This window comes from Atractosteus spatula, chromosome 9 (assembly GCF_055471065.1).
Source record: "Atractosteus spatula isolate fAtrSpa1 chromosome 9, fAtrSpa1.hap1, whole genome shotgun sequence".
NCBI classification, from domain to species: domain Eukaryota; kingdom Metazoa; phylum Chordata; class Actinopteri; order Semionotiformes; family Lepisosteidae; genus Atractosteus; species Atractosteus spatula.
This window is the reverse complement of record NC_142714.1, coordinates 4,588,014-4,612,152: the sequence shown is the minus strand read 5'-3', so window position 1 is coordinate 4,612,152 and position 24,139 is coordinate 4,588,014. Positions and strand designations below refer to the sequence as shown.

At 38.0% G+C, this 24,139-nt stretch overlaps 1 protein-coding gene across 1 annotated transcript in view; it reads left to right on the top strand.

The window, feature by feature from the left end:
- kiaa0586 (KIAA0586 ortholog) overlaps positions 1-24,139 on the top strand; it is a 172,906-nt gene that overhangs the window by 96,857 nt on the left and 51,910 nt on the right. Inside the window, exons 14-17 of the mRNA XM_088924648.1 lie at positions 7,652-7,724; positions 9,562-9,834; positions 11,612-11,771; positions 13,576-13,764. Of these exons, the coding sequence (XP_088780774.1) occupies positions 7,652-7,724; positions 9,562-9,834; positions 11,612-11,771; positions 13,576-13,764 (695 nt within the window). The remainder of the gene's footprint in view (positions 1-7,651; positions 7,725-9,561; positions 9,835-11,611; positions 11,772-13,575; positions 13,765-24,139) is intronic.

The window sequence follows — 24,139 nt, the reverse complement described above, 5'->3', positions numbered from 1 at the left end:
ACTATTTTTCATATAGTTCTTATGACAGTTTTTTGAGCATTTTTTGTAGACTGTTGAAAGTTTCAGGGGTCAATTTACAGAAACCCCTTTTTTTAATTCACATTAATAATCATATACTGTATAGCTAAACAAAAATAGTATAAAATACTTTCTTGTTGATTTCAGATCCAACCACAGGGTAAATGATACAATTAGTTTTCAACAAGTGAAATATGTTGAAAGTTTTCAACTTTGAAAGTTTTTTGTCATGGCTAGTGTCCATAACTTAAAATGTTGAAAGAAGGAGGATTCTGATTGTTCTGTAATACTGCCACTCCTCATATTCCTCAGGACTTTTTTTTATATATTTAGAATTTTTCATCTTCTCATGGAATACAAATGATGTTATTCCTGCTAGCACTAATAGCAATCCCATGTCATTTATGATGCACAGCTTGAAACTTCATTAAACATACATAGGTGACGAGGTGGAAATTTTAACAGGATGGAGGTCTGGAAATTTAAATGAGAAGGTCCCCTAATTCAGAAGGCAAAGGGGAAAGTGAGAACTGCGCCGTTTATCTAGCCTGGCCAATATTTCAGAATAAGGATAATCTTTTTGAAATTGGCTAAAACGTCCAGAGGGTAAGTTAATTTCACACCGCATTTGAGGAGGGAAGGCAGCAGGATGGAAGAAAAACCAAGCAGGCCCCAGTTAGTCTCACCATGTTTTCTCATTTCACTGTGCCATTAAATGAAGGAAAAAAAGAGGAACCCTTCACGATGAAAAGTACTGCAGCCTGTGCTGTACCCTGGGCTATAAACCGGGACTGGAAACGAGTCCAAGTGCCAGTGTAGTAGCGGGAGATCTGGAACAATGTTTTTATAGAGTGACATCGAGAAGACTGGCTTGTCTGGGCTGGGGAGGATGGCTGGGTCAGGGGCTTTGCGGCATTAAGCAGGCATGGCTGCCCAGGAACAGCTGTGCTGCCGAACCAGGCTGGAGAAGCAAGCGGAGATCGCAGTCTTTTCATCTGCTCCTTCTAAACATCCGAATCTTCCAAACCTGCGCACCATATGGCCTCGCAGGAGAAGGAGTTTGTCTGTAAAATGTGCCAAACATTTTAACCATTCCATGATCAGGCATCCTTAAGCCAGGGGCGAATTTTATTTGAGGGACAAGCTTTGTTGCGGTCTTTTCATCTGTTTATAGACACTGAGCTACCTGCGGAAGCCAAGCTAGACCTGATACATGGACATCCATGACTTATTCATGAATTAATTCGCTAAATTAAATTGAAATGCTTTTTTAGTGTTTGGGTAGCTCTTTAATCGTTTGAAAAACTGTGTACTGTAAAAGACTAGTGCCATAAAACTTTGAACTGAAAGCCTAATGCTCAGGCTTTTCAGTCTGACTTACATGTAATTCATGCTAATTTGCCTGAATTATAAATAATTATCATTTGCTGAAGAGTAAGACCAAAGTATTTGTGTGCAGATATTTCTGTTTCTTTGATTTGCCATTGAAATGCTGGCCTTTTTCTGGTGAAAAAAATCTTTCATGTACTGTAACTGTTACAGTTGGCAAAAAGGCTTAGCATGAGAAAAAAGCACACCTGTCAGTAATTCAGATCAAGTTTCCTCTTTTGTTGTGACGTGTGGTGGGGCCTGAGCATGTGGTGGTATACAGAAGTACTGCTCCATCAGAATTCTGAGGGTCTGGATTCCAAGGAGGAGACTGATTGTCAAAAGAGTTTCTTTGAACAGATGATAGCTCAGGCAGATATCCCTTTCTCCCTCAACCTTTCACTCTGGAGATGACAGTAGGGTTCTCTTAGAACTGGTGTGTTTAAGAATTTACGTGAAATGAAATGCTGTAAAATAATTATTTGGGAAAAAAAGAATAATATTATAAACAGATGCATACACATCTAGCTGAACTGTAGTTGTCTGTGTCAGAATGTGTTCACGTTTAGAAAACTGCAACAACCCCACGGCTGTCATCCGTGGACATGTAATAGCTGTAAGAGATTGGGGGAATTAAACAGTTTATATTATGTTTGGTAAGACAGAAATCCAGTGTAAACATTTTAGAATCAAGTTGCTAATGGCTCCTTAATGTCTGCAGAAGGCAAAAGCAATACAGTGCCTTCTGTACATCTCTTTCTTGTTAGCCAAATGTCTGGCATGTCTCTAGCAAATGCCAGAAATGAGAACTTCACCTTCATTTTTATAGTTCAATGCAACCGTTCCACAAGAGCCCTTGGCAATGGAGAAACCACAGGTATATGTGGAATTGCTCACAACAGTAAATTCTCCCTTCTCTAGCATGGGGTGTGAAATAGCTGAATCTGCTCCTGAAGCTTAAGCCAGTTAATTAGGACACAAGGTCTTGTTATCTACAGGTTGTGATGGGGGGGGTCATGTTTAACCACACCTCTGAGCCAAATGCTGGTCCGGATGCTAATCAGTTTCAAAATGGCACAAGAGATTAGCAGTTTCCTAATTCCATAACACGTAAACATGAACTTAGTGATTGACACTGCTGCCTTTTAATCCTTTGATGGCTTTGATCCCTCCTCCATGTAAAGGTTATGGACTTCAAATGTGGCAGATGCCACTTGCTTTTGAGATTCTCAGATTCGAACGAGAGGAGATTGAAAATGTTTGCACGTTGCTTTTGGAATCAATTTGTTTGGTTTTTCCCGGCTATGTTAGGTAAATTACAAGAATATCTCAAATGTTATGTAAAACAGTTATGTAGCTTAAGGTTTTTATAGCATGACTAATAAGAATTTGCAAAGGTCAAAGGAAATTTTCTAAGACAGGTTCTTCGCCTATTTAATGTTTTTAATTTGGAAATAACCTGCCGTATATACCTCTTCTGCCTGAAGAGAGTCACTACCTGCATTCATACAAGCAATTTTGTCTTTTTAAATTTACTTTCCTAATTTTACATTTGTCCCACTGTGTACTTTGCTAAGGATTTGCGACAGATCTTTTGAAAACCCCTGAAGCTGCTTTCCAAAGTGAGTGAAGACTCAGCCCTACACTTTGCTAAGTCCCTTCATCTCATTGAAATGCACATCACATGTTTTTAGCAAGTCTATAGCTTGAGAGGGTCTTATCTTCTCTTTCTGAGAGCTGTGCTTTAATTCCCTAGGTAGAATTAGACTTATGCAGGTTTATGGTTCAGGAGAAGCTGGTTAAGAGCAGTGGCTGGAAAGCTGTCTTTCGTGATACAATTTACATTTATTTTTAAATCTGTTACTGTCTTGGGTCTATTGTCATTTTATGCATATTCCTTAACAGCAGTTTTTAAGTTTGAAATTATTTGTCTGCATTTAGTATGTTACGCTTACAGTACACATATACTGTATGAACGTAATGATTGATGTACAGTTTACGAACAGCTTGAGGATTTTCTGAATGTGAATTTTTTTATCTGTACATTACATCAACATCACATGAAACTAAACAACATTTGTACATGAGCTTCAAGCGCTTATTATCACCCTAATAAATTAATGTTTACTTTAGCAATACTTGTTACATTACAGATGTACTAATGCAAAAAAATTTTCCAAGTCCTATTTTCTGTTTAAAAAATTAAAAAGATATTCATTTGATCTGTCTTCCTAAGCGATATTCTTTTCCATTATAGAAAAGAACCTGTATTTCTCTTTATGTAATTAAAGCAGAATGTGCTTTGAATGGAAATCATGAATGATCAGTCCTGCACATTTCAAATAAAAAAGGGGAAAATGTATATAATCTGTGCACATTTGTAATATACTCCCACTAATGAAGTCTTACTCTTATGTTTATGATGTGTGGTTATTTTGTATTGCTTGATGTTGTATAGTTATAACTGATGGATAAGTGGCTCGCATTAAGACTTTAAGGTTGATTTTAACTACTGTAGGTGTCTCAAAACTGAAAGGACGTTGCTCTTCTTTGCATTACTCCAGTGTTTTTAAGGAGGTTATAGTAGATACATTGAGAAATTAAGAACTGTTCGAATTACATTACTGTACATTGCTATCTAAAGTGACAGATGATGTCTTATGAACATGGTTTCAGATGGTGTTTCCTTCTCTGTACAATACCTTTATTTTTCACAGTGGGAAAACAGTCTGGAGGATTGCACACAGTATATAGAAAATGATCCACATCCTTTTCTTTGCCTCCTTTGGTTAAAACCAAATAATAGGGGAGCTTGGATTTTCCTGTTATGCATTCCTCTCAATGTTTTATTGGCAATTGTAGCAACATGCTGTAGGACAAAATTTGTCTTTACTTACAAAATGAAGAATTTGTTTTTAAATTAAAAACAGATAAAGCCCAGCAGAGAGTGTTTTTGGTTTCTCTTAATCAGGCAAATCTGGAATCTTTTACTCTAAAAAATGTTTGGGTAGTTTTATACGTTGTATAAAGTTGTATTTTATTCATTGTTGTGATCATTTTGTTACATTTGGATATTAAATGAAACATGTACAGTATGTGAAATACTTTTATGAATTGTGTGTTTAGATATGGATTTCATGTTTATAGGAGAAAATTGTTCATATTTATTGTGTACCGGGAGTTAGTATATAAGCTGTGTACGACACTGTCACCCAAAAGATAACAAATGTGTTTATTTCCACAGTAAATATCCTTAAGTATACTAAATGCTTAATAATCTTATGACTGAAATTCTGTGAATTGTAAGCAGATGTGATCGATGGTGGTTTAATTAGAAGCCACAGTGTCCTTTAAACATTGCACTGCATTGTGCCGTGTGCATGAACTTCACAGCATGCCTCTGCTTGTTCTCCAAGCATTGTCAAAGTCACTTTGTCCAGCCAGGCCTTTTCTGTTTATGTGACTACATCTGGAAGTGAATTATCTGATTGAATTATCAATCAGGGAGTCCAGGCAGTGTTATTAGTGTCTGATTTGGATGGTGTCCAGATGCGTATTGGACTTGATTGTTCTACCACATTGTTTCTGCAGAAAACAGTTTGTGTCTTTTCCCCTTGTGCAATTACTTTTGGCCAGCATGCTGGAACATTGCTGATTTTTACACACAGCATGACACTGTTAGAAAAAGAGTCAGTTTCCCACTCTTCCCATTCATAGCAACTGGAGGAAGGCGACGTATTGATTAAATGTGCTTGGCACATCATAGTCCTTGTGTTCCTCCTGTGCAAATGAGCTCTGCAAAGATTGCTTTCAGATTAGAGTGCCGGTTGATCCTTTGTGATAGTTTTTCTGTCTTTGGAGATCCAGTTGTAATTTGATTTATTAAAAAGTAGAAAAAAATGGTTAGTGAAGGCAAATGCAATATATAGATGCACCACAAGCTCATGATAAAACATTAAACAGAAGAAATAAAGTAAGAATAACAAGGTTTGCAGTGTGTTCTGCAGTGTGAAAGTCAAATTCTGCCAGACTTGATCTTGATTTTATGATCTCATTACCACCGCTGGCATATTGTCACAAGTGCACACAGAATGCAGTTATCAAAGTGTAATTCAACTACACTGGGATTTAAAGAGGTAGTACAAAGCAAAGATGAATGTCTCTGATGAATGAGGAATAAACTCATGAGTAATGAAATCATGCAGTAATACATGAATCCTGCTTATTCATTTAATAAACACCATAAATAAGCACAGTCAATTTATGTAGTTGGATGTATTAAAATATCCTAACTAAAGAAAAAACCTTTAAAAATTTCAGACAAAGTAATGCTTGTAGCAATTTTTAGTCACAATCGTGTTTGAATATAAGATATATTGTAAAACTAAATCATTTTAACATGGCATTGAAAACTTTCAAAATCTAATCTTTAAATAATACACATACTCGTTTTCGTCTCTCAATATCAATCAAAGAGTACAGCAATGCAGAGTGCTTTTTTCTTTGGTGGAATCAGTGGACAACTCTAAAGAAAATAAGATTACAGCTAAATAAATACTGAGGAAAGATGTCTGCGTACTTTGGACTGTAGACCTACACTTGGCATATCTAGAACTGCTAACGTTTTATTTTGCAGACAGTTGAAGTGAATAGTAACTCCTCTTGGACACAAGGAGTCACCGCAGGAGTCACAAAGGATGCTGATTGTACAAGCGAAGTAGGCTTCCAATCCGAGCTTTCATCAGAGAATCACAGGTCCTGTAGGGAAATGAGTAGTGATGGCCGAATTAAACTTTCCATCTTGCGTTAGAACCAGCTGCTATCCTCACAACAGGGACTACTGTGAAAAACAAAGCAGGCTGTGCTGGCAGCATCAGGATCCAGCGCTGTGTGCTATGAGTTTCCTGAGGGTATATGAATGAATCACTGCCATGGACTACAAGCATACTGTACATCCCTTAACTGTGTAATGGTGTAGGGCACATCTGCATATGTGTTTTCCTGTTCCACCATGGGTTTTATTACTTGTCTTATTATTACTCCATGATAAATATAAGACATAGCTGTATGATACTTATTCTATAAGCAAGGTTAAAGTGGAGTGAATACACAGCTGACTCTTAATATCCCCTTCAGTCATACATTTTTAATTTAACTTTTAAAGTGTTGGAACGAGCTTCATGGCAACTCTGGGAGCACAAGTTTCACCAGCATGAATGAGAAATACAGGTCCAGAACAGTGTGGTGCAGACTGCTTTGAAAAGGGGCATTTAGTGCTGTGTAGTGAGGGCGGCTGGCTAAACTTGGTCTGAATTTTCAGAAATCTGTCTTTTTGAGATATGCTACAGAATGCAGAAAGCTGTTTCTGATTTGCATTGCAGTGCTGTAGGACAATATCAGCTTTTAGCTGATACACCAATAGTTCTGGTTTTGAAGTCCTCTGTATTCGAGATAAATTGTTTAATTTTCACTGACGTTTTTCTTTCTCAGTTATCTTCCCTAATCATTGCCAAAGCATGAGTGCCGCAATTTCAGTTTAATCAGAAGCCCTCCTTGTCAGTCCATTGTTTTGATCACCACACAACCCCTCTAATTTGTCCTTGATAGTAACTGATTCCAGGAAGCTATAATCGTGATGCTGAACAACTTGTTTATCATATATTTAGTTTGAAAATGTAAAAGTACTCAATATATTTGCTATTTACACTAGCTAATGTAGTCATACATTTCTAAATGCGAAGATCCTTAATGCACAGTTAATGAAAGCAGCAAAGCAGAAATGGTCTTTCTGTTTGCTTCTTTCATCAAATAAAGCCTAGGAGGTATCACACAACTACAGACCAGTATTTTAGTTCTTTAATACTAATTAATTAGCAGTGATGAACACATTACACTATTTGTCAAAATGCCTTCTAATAGTCACGTAAAGAGAATTTAAAACTTTCTATTTTCTGGATTGTATAAATTATCTTATTTTTGGGATAGAAAACTACAATATTTTTTAAAGCATATTGTTTTTTTTTCTAAAATCATGCCAAGCTTGTAATTTCACCTTTAGCCTGTTTGAATATAGAGTCGGCGTAAAATCTAGAATTGCTGCTCATGTTGTCAGACACAGGAGAAAATCCCAAAAACACAGATCGTATTGAAGATAGTGAGATGTGATTTGCAGTTCATCATTCCACATTGAGATAACAGCTGTAGAGCTGTGAAATGAACTGTGTCCGCTTGACCTTTATCTGCTTTGTTTTCCCTGTATTTTTAGGGATGCCTCAGGAGAGATAAGAATCAAAAAGACAGTGGATGAATGGATTGGCACCATCAGCAAGGACATTCAGGTGAGCATATGTGGAAGCAGATCGGTATAAACAACACACTAAGCAGTTTATCCTCTGTGCAGCTGTTGCTGTGAACAAAATGCCGGGGGGGGGGGGCAATGTTTCCTTAATAAATAGAACTGTGGTGTGAGACTTTCAAAATAAAAGAGCTGTTTTTGGATGAGTGGATGAGTGCCGTTACTGAGGTTTCATAGTAACCATTAAAAGCAGTTGAAATCATAGCCTGGAGTCGAACAACTGAAAAAAAAGAGAAATGGGTTCAAAATGAGAAATGATCCAAGACGGTACATGAACCCTCTCTCAGTGATGCGTTGGTTATACTAAAGCCGAACAGATGTGTGACTGAAACAAAAAAGCTGTAGCTGGACAGGTAAACTTTATCAGTTTGAAAAGAGCAGCTTTGTTCATCCTAGTGGTGTACAAGCCTCTGTCAGGCAGCCAAAACAGCCTTCTCCAGTAGGGCAGTGCGTTCCAAAGTGCCTTCTGCTCTGCACGAGACACACTTGGCCTGCCAGCCCGCCAGCCTGGGACAGCTGGCTCCTGCCAGCCTGGTCACTCTGGCCAACAGTGCGTCTGGCTCGCTGCGGAGCTACAGGAGCTGCAGAGTCCTTCATTCTGTACAGTATTGTGGGATTTCGTATGTGGCAGAGATACTGAATGCCACTTAAAACCTACGTATAAAAAAACCCTTCATACATCTTTTTTAAGTGATGGAGTGAAAAGGTGGTCTTAAACAAGTCAGGATTCAGAATCTCATGGCCTGTACTGATTGTTTTTTTTTTGTATTACTATGCTGACTTTTTCATCCAAGGTTATTTTCATAATTTTAATACATTTTAAAGGGTTCACTTTGCCATTCTGAAATCGCTGATTAGCTTGTATCACACAGATGACAAGTTTGTATCTAGCAACTTATAACTGGTGAGTTTTAACCTAACAAAATGGGTCTCAGTATCCAATAGTGTCATCTTCAAACGCTTCTTAATATAGGAGATGGTGTCTTTCTTGTTTTCAACTCATTGTGCCTGGAAGGGAAAATGAAAGCTTTTGAAGACTTTGCGGCCGTTAGAGGATTGTTGTGTTATTTCCTCTGATCAGCTGAAGTGATGTTTGGCATCCACTTAAATCTGCAAGCATTTTCAGCAGACGGACAGAGCACTTTCCTAGCAAGCTCGAGTGTTTCAGAGATTTAAAACAGTTCTGCAATATTAGGAAACCCAGACATGGAAATTGGAAGAGTATTTCACCTTAAACAGTAGAAAACAGTAGTTTTTCTAAAACAGTAGAAATGTTTTTTTGTATCATAATTAATTGGTGCTTTAAATTCTGTTTTCACAGAAACCTTTGGTATATGGCAGCATTAACCACAATAACAGTATTACTGTATAATAATTTCTTTGTGAGAACGACCCCTGATAATGTGCTTCACTCAGTGTTTCACTTGGTGCTTCTGACAAACTTTTGAATGACAGGATAAACAGACTTAAAACTGTATAACATCCACTGGTTGTATTCCAGATAGAATTCAGCTCCTTGAATTAATTAATCTTGGGGGTCTCAAATTAACTTTTCATTTTATTGTTTTTTGTGCTGCATGGCAATTACATTTTATTAAAAGCACCTTTAAACTGCTGTTAATGTGTTATTACTATTACTGACAGCTGTCAGGCAATAGCTATGGACTAGATTGCCTTTTACAAGTGTGCTTAGTGGTCAGTATTTACAGACCAATCTGCAGATAAAAAAGTTGAAATGTTTTGAGTGGACAGCTCAATACCCAACTTGGTCCTATGGTATTGGTTTCGTGTCTAAAACACATTGTTCCTTTCTATGACAGGCTGAAATTGCAAGAAAGGACTTTGTTTCTCAAATGAAAGGAAAAGACAAAGAAGCTGCTACTGTCTCATCGCAGAAAGGTCAAGGTGCCAAGGACATTAGACAGCAGAGAGATGTGAAAAATGCTGCTCAAAGCAAGCTAATAACAGCAGCAAGAAAACCTCTGAACACTTCGAAGCCATTCCGAAAGGCAGCTGAAGGACATGTTGAAAAGCCCAATGTGCGAAGCAAGTCCTTCTCACACTTTCTGCAGGAGAAAGAACCTATATTAAAGGTCAGTCAGTCATTGAGGTGTGTGTGTGCTGTAAATGACCATTTACTGAAAGGCTCCTGAAAAACACAGACAACATCACGGCTATTAACGTCTGTAACAAATACTTTAAAATGTTCCCCAATAATGAGTGTTGTTTTAAGGTAGAATGCGTTTCACCAGGGTAGGCAAATCTTCCCACTATAAGCATGATAAACACGGTGACTGAATTGTCATGTTTGATTTGCAAAAAAAGATTGTTAATTAAATGATGCTTCTCAGCAAGGCAATAATAGGTGTGTGCCTCTTTAAGAAATCTTTAAATCTTTCTTTGTGTATTTATGTATCGTATGATTTCTGCCAGCTTATCAGTTTGGTGACACTGAAACAGTTGTCATAACTAGTGTTATACCATGAACATCTCCTCCTGTTTATCTGGCTATCTGAATGTAAACATCATTTCTCAGGAGATGTTTTTGTGTTCTCTGTAACCAAATGAGGTGTAAAATGAACTGTAGGCTGGCTGACGGAGAGATTTGCTATAAATAAGAGAGGTTGGTCTCTAGGACAAAAGGCAGACCGGCTTTTCTCTCATTATAACATGCCTTGGTTACTTAATAGCAGGAGCTGTCACTGTGGATCGGGAGGAAACACACACAACCTAGCAACAAGTGTAGGCTCTGCCATGTAAGGCTCTCATCTCTAATGAGTTTCTGTGCGTGCAATCTGCTGTGGCGCCCGTGTTGCTCTGAAACCATCTAGAATGTTTTACGATATTCTGCTACTTAACTTTGCAGAGGTAATGTTCTCGACTGATGTGATGTCTGTACCGATTCAGCGGTATCCGGAGGATTTCAAGCACGGTGTATAGTCATATATGGTTGTTGGTAGACCTCTTCTTAGAGAGAAAGCAAAGTGAAAAAGCTTTCTAACTTAACTTCAGATGGCAATCTGACAAACTGTTTTCCATGGCTAAAAATGTTTAATATACTACTATTTCTAGAAAGGGATTTCAAAATAACCTCCCTTACGAGTTAGTGTCCGAAATAAGGACAAACCAATTAAGATCCTGCCGCCTTTAAACAGTAATAGTTTATCTCAGGACATCTTTTATTTGGCCTAATAATATACTCTTTGAGACTCTTTTCCGGCAAACTACTAACTCACTGATATTTCTTTTTACAAACTTGTATTTCTTATAAAGTCTAGATGTCATTGTATGAAGTTTAGTTTCACTTTTGTTATACCTGCTGTAACACACTCCTAGTTGTCATAAGTATGGGTTTTTTACAGGTGCTTTCCTGTGCACATTTCCAGCTCTAATTCTGTCAATGTCCTCTCAGTTGGGAAGACATACCTTGACAGGTGACATGGCATGAAGTGAATTCAAAAAACAAAACAGGAGTAATACAATTAGAAATGCTTATGTTTTCAGTCAAAAGATGGATTATAGTGTCTGACCTTCATTTAAAGAACATTTACTCTTAAAGGACTGACACACTGAATTCAATACACTTAACTCTAATGGCTAAATATAAAAATAAGTTAGTTTGTAATAGAAATGCTTTGCTTTCTAGATATATTTATATACTTTACAGTTTATGCATTTAAAAATGATTCCCAAATGCTGTTGTGAAATATACTGGAGCTCGTGGGAATCCAAATGTCCAGCTGGGGGCCCACTGTGGGAGAGGTCAGAAACTACTTTTCTAGGAGCCCCTTGTTCGTGTGCGTGTTTGCTGTTCTTTCTTACGGCACATAGTCCTCGCTGACTTGTGATTTTGTGTGTCGTGGACCTCAGGGTCAAGAGCTAGAAGATGAAGAGCATCTACAGAGGGTTTATGGGAGGGCTGTATACCAGGGCCACCGCAGCACTCTGAAAAGAGCTCCTTATCTCAGGATCAACTCTCCTTCTCCAAAGTCCAAGCCCCAGCGGCCAAGGGTGGTGGAGAGTGTCAAAGGTGAGTGACCATCAGTACTCGGGGTCTTCTCACAGGGGTCTTATGCTTTGAATCCTTTTATAACACATGAAAACATGGCAGTGCTACATTGTCCTCAATAAGTTATCAGTATGTCTCAGACAAAGGAGAATTTACCCAGGCATATGCTTAAAATTACCACCTGGTGCCATGCTGAAAAATAAATAATTAAGGTTCAGGAACTCCATGTGGTCTTTAGATTATGGCTGCAAAATGCTTGAGAAATTCTTAGGCGAATGGTTTAACAAATATTCTGTGTGCTTATACATTTATTAAAATCCTCTGAAATATGAATGCAGAAGAGAAGGAAAATGATGAGTAATAATATATGCTGATTAGCCGGGCCTCTGGGTTTTATTTCTTTAATGCATTCTTTATTTTCTTTGATGAGAAGAGTAGTTGCCTAGCAGCCTAAAGTGCATCTTTGATGATAAACAGCTGCTTGTCACAACTGGCGCTGGTATATTTTGGGCTAAACAGTATGTGTCAAAATAGAAACAGTGTGAATATGATGTGGGATCCTCAACCATAGCTATCTTTAAGTATTTACAGTTATAGGTTATTCCCGTTTAGTAAATACTTACCTGTTTAACTGCTGCCTTGTTCTGATCTTCTCTGTGTGATTAGCATCTGTATCATGAAATCTTTAATATTAATTAACTATTCATAAGTTGGTCATAACTAGTGCAACCTGATTGTAAACTTCAAATAACACTGATTAACTCTTTATGGTCTGAATGTTTCATAAGTGAACAAGAAATCAAGAAATACTGTGCAGCCTTGAAAATTAGGTCTGGCTCGGTTTGTTGTGTTTAATGTCAAACTCTCATTTTCTTACTAACAATTGAGTGGATTTGGTAGAAAGATCATTTTTATCATATACTGTATTTATTCATTGTGTTAGTGCCAGCAATTTGCTTTTATTAAGCATGAAAAGTTCTCTGCCCCAGTTCTTGGCTGTGAATTTCAATTAAAAAAGGTTGATGTGCAAAGATGGGATTCGTCATAAACTCCTGAGCACAAGCACTATGTTCTTCATCTCTTCAATTAAAGCAACCCAGTAACTGAGGCTGTCTTCTCACACAAAGGGGTCATAGACAGATATTTTATGGGCTGCCTCAGTTTCCCAGTGATGCACAAATCGCTTTGTCTCAATGTCCCTCCATTTGCATTCTTTTTTTTGGTTGATTTTTCATTGGTCTTTTTTCTGATCAAAAGCAACCCAAGCATTGGCGCTATGCAGAACTCATGAGACGAAGCTTCTTTGATAGCTTTGCTGCAGTTTTATCAGAAATGCTCTAAACTCACAGTTATAATGGTCTGTCAATTTATGTTCTTCTAAAAAGCCCCGTGGGACTATTGTGCCTTTTTTTCTACCAAGTCAAAAAACTAAATCTTTCAGACATGCAGTATGATCTAGTCCATATTTTGTTTTGTGTGGAGATTTAGATTGCAAAAAACAGGATTTCTCTCTTATTGAGTGTTATGTAAATCATTTTAAATCAGAAGGTGTTTACTCCAATTAGATTTTGCAGTAGAAGGGAATTTTATTTCTTGTGCTTTAGTTTGCACTGTAAGCAGTGTTTCAGTGCGGGACTCATTCTGTTAAGTCTGTTGAGCCGAGCAGGTTTTGGAGTCAGGCTGCTGTTCTGGTGCAGGCACGCCAGTAACTGCAAAGCACGCCAGCAATGTGCTTTGGAGTCCAATTCCTGTTCAGCAGAATCTGTGGTGTTGAAAACCAGTGGTAGCCATGTGAAAATCAGAATGACTTTACTGTGTTCTCTAGGGATCAAGGTGAAATCTGCAAGAACACAAACTGGGCTTTTCCCTCTGAAGAAGACAGACAGCAGACCTGCAGGACAGCCCTTCCTTCATGAGCTTGACTATGTGTTCAGCCCTTCCAGAGATGTGCCCAGCACAGGAATCAGGTCAGCCCCACTGGAAGGGGTCCTCATCCCGGTGGCCATCCCTCTGGGTAAGGCTGTTTCCCCCTGTTTGCGTTCCTAGGGAATAACACCGATTCCCATATAGATCTTTTTATTCCTCAATGGAAAAACATTGAAAACTGTCTTGATATTATAAAGACGTTGTTAACAAAAGTCCAAATGTGATGTGCAGCTTTTATGTTTCTTTTTTAACCTGATTCCATTCTGACGACGTGGCCTTGTACACTCTTTCAAAATATCAGTCCATCTGATTCATGCTGGTGAACCTAAAGTCATTATTAATACTGATCATTTAGAAAATGAAATGTACAGCTTTCTATACAAATAGACGTAATTAATAGAAATATACAATTCTTGGCACCATTTTCATTAACCGATCATTCTAAACTGACTATTATATACCTAAATGAGTTTGACAGTTGCATAAGCACTCAATCACATCAGTAGTGAGAGAGCTGATCAGGCACGGCTGACGAGGTCTTTTAGCCTTTTGAATGTCAAGCTTGTTGAAAATTAAGAAAGCAAAACGCTGAAAGAAATCAATATGTCCCACTTATCAAGAGAACAGCACCTGTATAGAAATAGTCAATGTTAGGCCTTGATCTGTGTGACTTCAGAAAAGGACACTGCGATTGCTGGGGAGGTCCAGGAGAGGTGTTCAGAGTGTTTAGTCACTGCATTGACGTGTCCTGGAACCTCACTCACATGTTCTTCCTGCGGAATCTTCCTGACGTGACAGCATTCCAGCAGGACAGCACACGTCCCTATGGCTGCCAGTGCACCGCTGGCTTTCTTGTGAGGTTTCGGTGACAGTGATGCCATGGAGCAGGCATCCTCATGAGCAGAATCGTGAGGATTGAAACCGAATCCCCCAAGACAGCATCTGCAGGCCTGTGCCATGGATCTTTAGTGGCATCCGGCAGTGGCCACACAAGCTGTTGTCCTGTGACTTTCACAGTCGACTCCCTGGCAGCCAGCCCTGCTGAGGAGAGAAGCCGGTCAACATAGGGAATATACATGGGTCATGTTGGTTCAACAAAAAGTCAGTGCGCCTCCTGCAACAAATCTTATCATTTCCTAAAAATAATAACTTGTGAATTTTGTTGCAGTTGTAACTGTTTTTTTATGATCAGTATATAACATAACCTGTTTTTCCACAATACATTTCTACAGTAGGTACTCCTGCCATCTTTGTGTACTGCTTATGTTATATGCAACAATCTGCAACTAATTCTTGGAGTTGAGCCGTATACCATACTGTATATAAAGGATACCCTGTTGGGATGTTGACCTCATTAGAAGTGTCTGTGAACGACTGCAGGTTCCGGCTAATGCTGTGCCACTGAAGGTCACTGAGCTACCCTGCTGCTGAGTGTGATTGAAGTCATGTTGAATTCTGCTTCAAGACTCCTCACTTTCTATTAAAATGGCATTGAAAGTGCAGTGATTAAAAAAAAACATATTAGGGTAATATTTTAGCTCTGTAAGTTTGAACCTTAATTATAACAGTGTTACATTTCTAATTTAAAACCACTAAGTACTGCTTCTATTTTAATCACATTTTGGAAGGAAAAAAAAGACTTCTGTGCCCTGCTCTAAATGCGTTTTTCCCCTTATCCTCATAATGACATTTTATGTGAAATAAGTTTCTTGTATCATTTAATTAGTTATTGATAAATGGGAGCGTTCTGGCACCTATATCGAAGAGCTGAAAGATGGGAGAAGACTCCTGCCACTGTGTGATATGACAGCTCTCGGAGAACTGTGCAACTAAAATTGGTCAACTTTTAATCCACCCAGGAAATGGGAGCTTGCGTTGTTTTCCTTTTTTCCTACTGAATGCAGCAAGCGATGGCGGGACGCCAGTGCTGAGAGAACATGTCTTAGCCGGGTGCGTTTTAAGGAGAACTTCATGGAGGACGTCGCACAAAAATCGACCACAGTCTAATTAAACTTCCTTTTGAAATTCATATTGAGTTTGCATGTTGGACTTTAATTGACACGAAGACATTTTAAGAGCCGAAAAGTGGCTTGCGTTCTAATGAAGCTTAATTTCAACCACGCAGTGTATGGCTGTAGCAGTTCCTGGCTTGTTCTGACCTGGTCTGCTGTATAGTGGGGCAGCTGGTGCAGAAAGGCTGCTACAGTATGTGTTGTCCAGGTGGGGGCTGCACTTCAGTGCTGGATGAAGTGGGTCCTTTCTTGTGTGCACACGCCTTTGGGATGACGTGTGCTAAATAAATGCAATTTATTTTGAATATAACATGGTTCATTTTTTTACAGAAACAGGACTTAAGCAGATGACAGAGACATATTAGAACAGGGAAAAAGATGTTGGTGGAGGCTAGCAAGCCCAAAAATAATATGCATTTTTAGTAGAAGCTGTCAACAGACGTGAGGTTAAATGTTAGTACAAAAGAGGAAAAATAGCATCAACATTACAGCTTGTGGGCCTGTACAAGATGTAGAGTTACATGAAATTGATGCAGACAAGTTCTGAGCAAAAAAAGGAGAGTTCTTGCCATCTTCAATTCTGTGCAGGGCTGCTGCAGCCAGGCTGTAATTATATCTGCAATGCAGCTGGCAGATCACTAGTCTGCAGTTGCCACAGTGTCACTGTTGATAGTTGTGTGGTTAATGGTATTTGACGGCCTCAGGCAGGCATCTCCTGGCATAATAAAACAGTCCATTTACGGTCTCTTGCTTACTGTACTAGGAACAATTTCAAGATGTTAGGAGGTTTATTTCTTTATTTTCTCATTTTGCAAAGTAATTCACTATTGTTCCGCCCCCCTTTTCTCTTTGGCTTATATCTTGTACGCTCGTACTTAGTGAAGGATGTTTACTCAAAGGGAAATTGTGACGAGTTTAGCTGTGTCAGGTATGCCGTGAACATGCAGTGTGGGCTGCAGAGGGAAGCTTGGAGGTTAATTCTACACTGGAAAGTAGGGAGAAGAAAAGCTCAGAAAAGCTTTCAGTTCAGCTCTTGAGCTTTCCTCAGGTGTGAGGGAGTGAGGAAAAGGGTGCAGGGATCTGAAAGAAGGGAGAGCCAAAGAATGGGCCCTGCAGGTGAGACAGGTGGCATGTTTTAAAAGGGCGGCCTGCCCTCTTCAATCCCTGTAGCCTTCAAATCAAGAGCAGAGGTTTCTTTATGTTGTACCGAGTTAATGACTCTGAAGCTTTGTCTGCCTCATCATTCCCTATAGGGCAATTGCTTCATTTCTGACTAAGGATGTAACTGTACTGTAACACAGGAGTGCTTCTGAAATGCAGTGTGAAGCAGTGGTCAGGATTCTGGACCTGTAGTTGGAAGGTTACGGGTAAAAGTCCCAGGTAAGGTGCTGCTGTTGTACCCCGGAGCAAGGCGCTTAATCCAAATTGCTCCAGTAAAATACCCGGCTTTATAAATAGTGGACACATATAAGTTACTTGGGATAAAAGGATCAGCTATATATATATTTAATCTCTCTCTATATATGTATAAAACAAACAAAGATCAAGCAGTGTACATTGTGTCATCATATTTCTCAGGTACCATCAGCATTTTATATTGTGGGGTGTAACTTTTCCCATTTGTAAGTTTTTCATTATAGCAATAGCAGTTCATTAGCTATAGCTAATAGATATAATTTCACTATAGCAAAGGTGGCAAGGAATCTTTCAAATTACAGTAGTCAGCACTGAATTTAAAAAAGAAACGTCAAAGAACTGACATTAGCACAAGTCTGACAATCTTGGTAGTTTTGTAAGAGTTTTTGTCAACATTCTAAACTTGTAAGTTATATGAGAGTTTTATGGACTCATTAATAAGTTAGTATAAACCCATTTAAGCAGGCCTTTTGAGCAAACGATCTTCATGTGTCGCATCAGAATGCATAGATTAAAGGTGCCCTAATTTTCCTCCTCAAGAATCCCCTGGGTAAACTTTGGATATGGTAGAGACCCAAGTGGCTAGCAAATCTCTTTCATCTGCAGCAGATTCGAATGCAGAATACTAACCAAAGATGGGAAACAGATCCTCTCTGAACATTTGTATCTCCTCAAGCTTGGCAGTCGGAATAAATCAGTTTATGTAGTTCTTGGGAAATCTTGATAATTTTGGGCCACCACAAACTAAAACATGTCAGGAGAAAGTGTATGTGTGCTCTGTGCATATTCAGTTCTTGTTTTCTGTGCAACACGGCTATTAACTGAATATCATTTGAAAGAGCAGTCTAGCTTGTTCAATGTTTTCCTGTTGTTTATTCACTGTATACTAGTAGAATACAGCATGTACTGTAAATATTGCAAAAATAAGTCTGTGAAAACAGAAATTGCACTTGAATCATACATAGCAGTCTTTAACCAGAATCACTGTTGCAAGGAATGATTACTCCAAACGCAGGTTCAACATGGTATATTGGTGCTCATGAAGGGTTATGCTGAGCATTTCTTTCATAGGACACAATCTGATTGGAAAGTGCGTTTCATTTTAAAGGAGCTCTTTAAGCATAAAAATTTCAAACACTCTTCTAACATCCTTGTATGACAAGTGGGAGGAAATGGTCCCTTGGCTCAAAACTGCACTTTTAAATTTCAAAATGTAATGAAGTTTCCTTAGAACTAGCACAACCCATTTCAATATGTCAATAGAAGAGAGATGCACATATTCTGATATGTGGTTGGCACAGGTATCAGTAGATTCTGAGTTCTGGAAAGTGAAATATTTCTAAAGGTTGGGAATGTTTAGAGGGACAGATGGCGTAATCAAAATTCTGAGATTATTTAAGCAACTGCAAGAAGATCCATACCCTCAAAATTAGAAAGCTTTGTTGGAGGATAAACATTGAGAAAGAAACCCTTTCATCACATAATAGTTATAGTGGTTGCTGTTTTGATCTGAACTTTGTAGTAATATGCATTTCACCTACAAGTGACGCATATTATTACTGAATAACTATTTCCTATTGCAGTTGTAGACAAAACCTTTCAATATTGTCATTATGTTGCAGCAGTTCCAACATCTCGACTTTGCAGGCTGACCTTAAAAATAAAACAACAGCACATATCTGGCTGAAATTTTAAAGTCTAAATTCCATTTTCTGGTTTCATTCAAAGCTGTGCACTTTGAAGAGAAGCTGAGGTGTATTGATGCCTGCAAAAAGCAACATGATGAAGACAGTATGTTACATAAATGTATTTATTTTACATTAGTCCCATCACATCTAAATATTGCTGAATGGTATATCACATTGTCTTCTTGATGTTGTTGAAAGAAATGTGACATAATTGTATCCTGGTGGACTTGTATCATTGATACGTCCACTGTCACAGAATCGCTTATTCCACAAAAGAGTCATCCCAGAGCCTGTCCTGGAAGCACAGGTCACAAAGCAGGACTTGGCACCATTCCATCACAGAACACACAAGTGCAGTACCATGCCACTGGGTCTTCCCGGACATATATAAAGACTTTTTACAAGGAAAAAGCACCCTTGGGAAAAAAAAAGTTGAAAGTTAAGTTTCTAACCAAAGGTGGGTGGCCCGGCCAGCCTTGCTCATGGAGAACCACAGTCACCATGAAATCATCAAAGTTTAAACAGCTGGTGCAGTTTTGATCTGCCCACTGAAGCAGGTGAGGTGTTGAGTTAAGCAGAGATTTTAGAAGATCATTTGAAATGAAAATGCCAGTGCCTTAAGGACCACAGCTGTCCATTTCTAACTTAACTGAACCAATTAACCTATTGAATTGAATAATGAAATAATAATAATAAAAGTGCATGTGTTCCTTGACTTTCCATATTGATGATATAGATTTGACTTATATGACCTGATGCTTTGTGATTCTTCAGGACCAGGGGAAGTTCACTACCCTTGTTAGGGACTTTAAAACTGATTACTCAATCGCAGAATGTTTCCTACATTATCCTGTCCTTGACGCGCACGATAGAATATTGCAGTTTCTCCCTCAGGAATCTGTTAAGTTGCTACATTGTTAAAGTAGAGCTGAAGTAGAATGTTTTGTTTTGCTTTTGAAAAGGCTTTTCACAGCTGCATCTCCAAGGATGAAAAGAAGATTAAAAGGCATATATTGATTTCTTTTTTGTTCTTTGTTAGCCACTAGCTATTGACGCTTGATCTGAAGGACCTAAAGACATACTGTTCTGTAAGTGATTACTTGCATTTGAAAACAAATCCTTTTTCACTTCATTCGAAGAAAATAAAACAAGTGGTTTTCCGTTTTTGTATCCTTAGAGAAATTTCCCTCTTTGAACAATGAAGAAAATAAAGGGACTACAGGTTCCAGTTGTGGCTGCCACAGCGGCATGGTGGTTAGAGTTGTTGGCTCTCTGCTCTTAGGTCCCGGGTTTGATTTTAGAGTATGATATATTATGTGTGTATTTTGTGTCGTTTCCCTATTAATGTGGGCTTTTGGTGCTCTGATTTCCTCCCACACTTAAAAAACTTTAAGGCCGTATTAATTGATGTCTCTAAATTTTCCCTGTGTTACTCCCTGTGATGTGTCAAAAAATACGATCTCTCTCTGCTCTATTCTTCTAAATAAATTACCTTCAGTTAACGGATGGATTAATAAATGTTTTCTGTATACATATAAATGTATTTATATATATTTTAAGGGGAATTGGGGCACTTTTTTTCTTTATTTCATAATTTTATAAATTGTCCATTCATCACACATAACATTCTGAAATCTCCATTTTTATTTAAAGTCAAAATGAAAAGAACAGACCAATTGAAAATCAGTTTGCATTAAGATGCAAACCATCTTGTGTGACTATTTTGTATTTCAATATTTTTTTTCTCAAATGGAATTTCTGTCTAGCACAATACAGTATCCATGACCACAGTGTTACACTCACATTGCATGATGGTTGAATGAAGAGGAGGAATATAAATGTTTCTGGCTTCAGTTGCCATGAGTAACAGAACTGCACTGCAGCTAAGCTGTTGAGATGAGCTGCCGATGGCTTAGTTCTGCTCTTGTATGCTTTGTGGAATTTGCTTTGACTTGGTGGCCTAACCAGTGATCAGTGGTGCTTAAAATGTTCGATGCTCAATTACATTCACGGGATTACCACATTCCTTTTCATTAAAAATGCATTGTGTAAATGTTCGCTAGCATGTAGATGAGTGGTTATCCTGTCATTGTCTTTCTAATGTGCGTGCTTTAAAAAAACTCAGGTGTTTGCAGAAGTGTCGATTCCTTTCACTCAGATCATTATCATTCAGAAACCTCTCATGATTTGGAGGCAGTGTCAAATATAGTGGAATCCCTCGCAGCACTGGGGCCCTGGGTTAGATTCCTGGGGTGCTATACTTGTTTGTTCTCCCCGTCTTTGTGCAGGTTTCCTCCGGGAACTCCGGTTTCCTCCCACAGTCCAAAAACATACTAGGTTAACGGACTCTGGTGTGAGTGTGTGCATGTTTGTCTGTGTGTGTCCTGTGTGTCTGTGTGCTCTGGTGTGCCATCCAGGGTGTACTCTGCCTTGTGCTTGTCAGGATAGGTTCCAGCTCCCCAGCAACTTTTATTGGAAAAAAACGGTTAGAAAATCAATGGATATTCTTTTTCAGGTCTTCTAGCTATGCCGGCAGATTTTTTAAATGTGCAATACCTCATGTGTAATGGAAAACATGACTCAGCAGGTCATATTTTAATGATCTACGTTAGGCAACATTTGAAGATCAACCGTAAAGCAGACTTTGAGCATTTCTTGCTTTCTTCTTTCATGAGTGGAATAAAATCTTTATATACTGTAAATAATGGAAATATTTAAAGATGCAGATTATTAAATTGTTATTTTGTGGCATTATGCATTATGCATTAAGCTTTATGTGTTCTTTTCTAGATTTAGTACACAATTCCATAACCCAGAAAACAGCTGTTCTGTACTTTGTGGAAATTAATACAGTAGGTTTCTGTAGCTTGGATTACACTATTATTGATAGCAGGCTTTTGAACTCTAAAAACACATGGTACAAACCCATGTTTTTAGGTGTTAATGGCTGGAAACACTTGGACTTTCTGTTTTTAAATTTACCTCTGCACGTAATGGATTAATTGAACCAATTATTGTCTGAATCGGACTAAATTGCAACTATTTCCAAGTATTTAGTCACTGAGGGAGTTTGAGATCCCTTTGAAACCAGGAGGTCCTGTGGCTCTCTGGGCTCAGTGATATAAACAATACACAGCAAGCAAAAAGTTTCTAACACAGGAGAGCACAACTCCAGTCCTGGAGGGCCAGGATGTTTATTTGTGGTTTTCTTAGCACACGAGTCCTTAATTACCTAATTGAACTCATTATTTACTCAATTAGAAAACATTGAAGGTGTAGTTGAGCACCCTGGATCTAGCAGAAATCATTATATGAAATGCTCTGGGGCAGTTTCTTCTACTCAATAGCATAATACTAATTATTCATAATTAATTAATGCATAATTCTCCTTTTTCTGTTTGTTCTATGTTTGCAGCACATTTCAATTTAATCTCCACAGACACAGTCATTAAATTAATGAATTATATGATATCATTAACTATGTTTATCCATAAAATGCTACAAGTTTAAAAATATACGGAATTGTGCATGAAAAAGCTAATTTAACAGAAGTCATGTCTTCTGACATGACAAAAAAAACCAACAACATGCGAATCACCCAACACCCAGGAAAGGAGGAAGATGAAGTGCAATCAGAGCAACATCATCAGAAAATGATTACAGTGACCACGACAGCCTTCTAAGCAAATAACCTGAAATAAAAGCAATTTCTGGTCGAGTATTAAACCATCACCAAACCAAAGATATCAGTTAGTGATGCTGAATTGAGCTTCAGCGATGGAATACAGCTGTAACAGCCCTTTTATAGCATGACCTCAAAATCGTTTTAAGGCGCCTCACAGAATGATTTATGCAGAAATGGAGCAGAATCTCTTCCAAGTAGTTGTAGCGCGAATTGATGTTTGTGTTTTCATTTAAACAATACATTGGCCTGCTTTGTATCCTGACACTTAACACTTTAGCCTTTGTGCGTCTTGAATACAGTAAAGAAATTCAACAGCAGTTTACACCTGTGTGAAGTGAAGGAAAGAGTATAGTTTATTGTCCAGCTCAGACCATTATCGTGACATTATAAATGTCCTTCACCAACAGCACAGTAAATGTCATGTAAATAAATTTTCTAGTGTGAGGCTGCATAAATGAATGGCTGAATTTGTTATCAAGGGTTACTCGAAGCAATACTACAAATTTAATAAAATGCTCTCTGTTGGAATAAAGCCTTTCTTGGGAAGACTTCTTTACAATTCTTGAAATCTCATCAAAGAGCTTAGTACATCTTATTAAGGCCCTGTTAATTAACAATACAATAATACAAATGCAAACCAAAGGTGTTATTAGCAAGCCAGGTAGATCCAGCTATCATTTATGAAACAGAACGTTTCACATTTAATGATCATTTAGTGAAAGTTATGTGACCACATTTGTCAGAAGGAAAAAAAACAGATTTAACGCAGTTCCAAATATATATACATCTTCTGCAATACTGTTGTGCTTTATTAACATTGATGTTTTGGCATGTTATGAAGAAGAAGAGTTAGAGAAGCGATTGCTGATATACAGTAGGTCATCGTTTGAAATAGTGGGTCCTGCATGGAATTTTAGTTTATTTTTCAAATGTATTATTTTGGAAATTTTTAAGAGGTGTTTTTCAGAAAAACCTGAAAACAGGTTAATGTGCCACACCTCTACATTTAAAACTGTAACTCTGGTTTCTTTTGTGTTTTCTCCGAAGAAAATAGTTTCCATACTCTTCTTTCACAAAAGCCCTCCAGTCACAGAAATTGGAATTGACTTTCAGCTTGTGTAGCACATGATTTATCACAGCCAGAGTTTGTGATAGAAAGGAGCATACTTAATAGTCAGATGTGGCTTTTCATGTCTTAGGAAATGATGAATTCAATTTTGTTCTTCGATCTGTTTTCATCTGCTGCTCCAAAAGCCTGCATATGTTTTCTTTTTTTCTGTTGTGGGGAGGGGGGTATATGCATTTGATTACTTAATGATTAAATGACTATTTTTTTGTTTCTGAATTCAATTTCTTTTCCTATTACTTTTGTTAATTGCTAAATGAGCTATCCAATGGCAAGATCCACATTTATTTAAAGAGACTTAATTGTGCTCTGTTAGATTTTGTTTTTTTAACCAGTGTTATTTGAACTGAGTCCACATTTTGATGTTTAAATGATTTTGTCAATGCTGAATTGTTCAGTTCAAATTGTACCAAAGAGGCTGTGTGGATGGCACCCAGCTAAACTATGGAAATTAATTTACATCATTCGCCTACCATTTCCTCAGCTATAGTATTGGAAATGGAAAAAAAAACAGATTGCATTTGTGCTTCACTGGT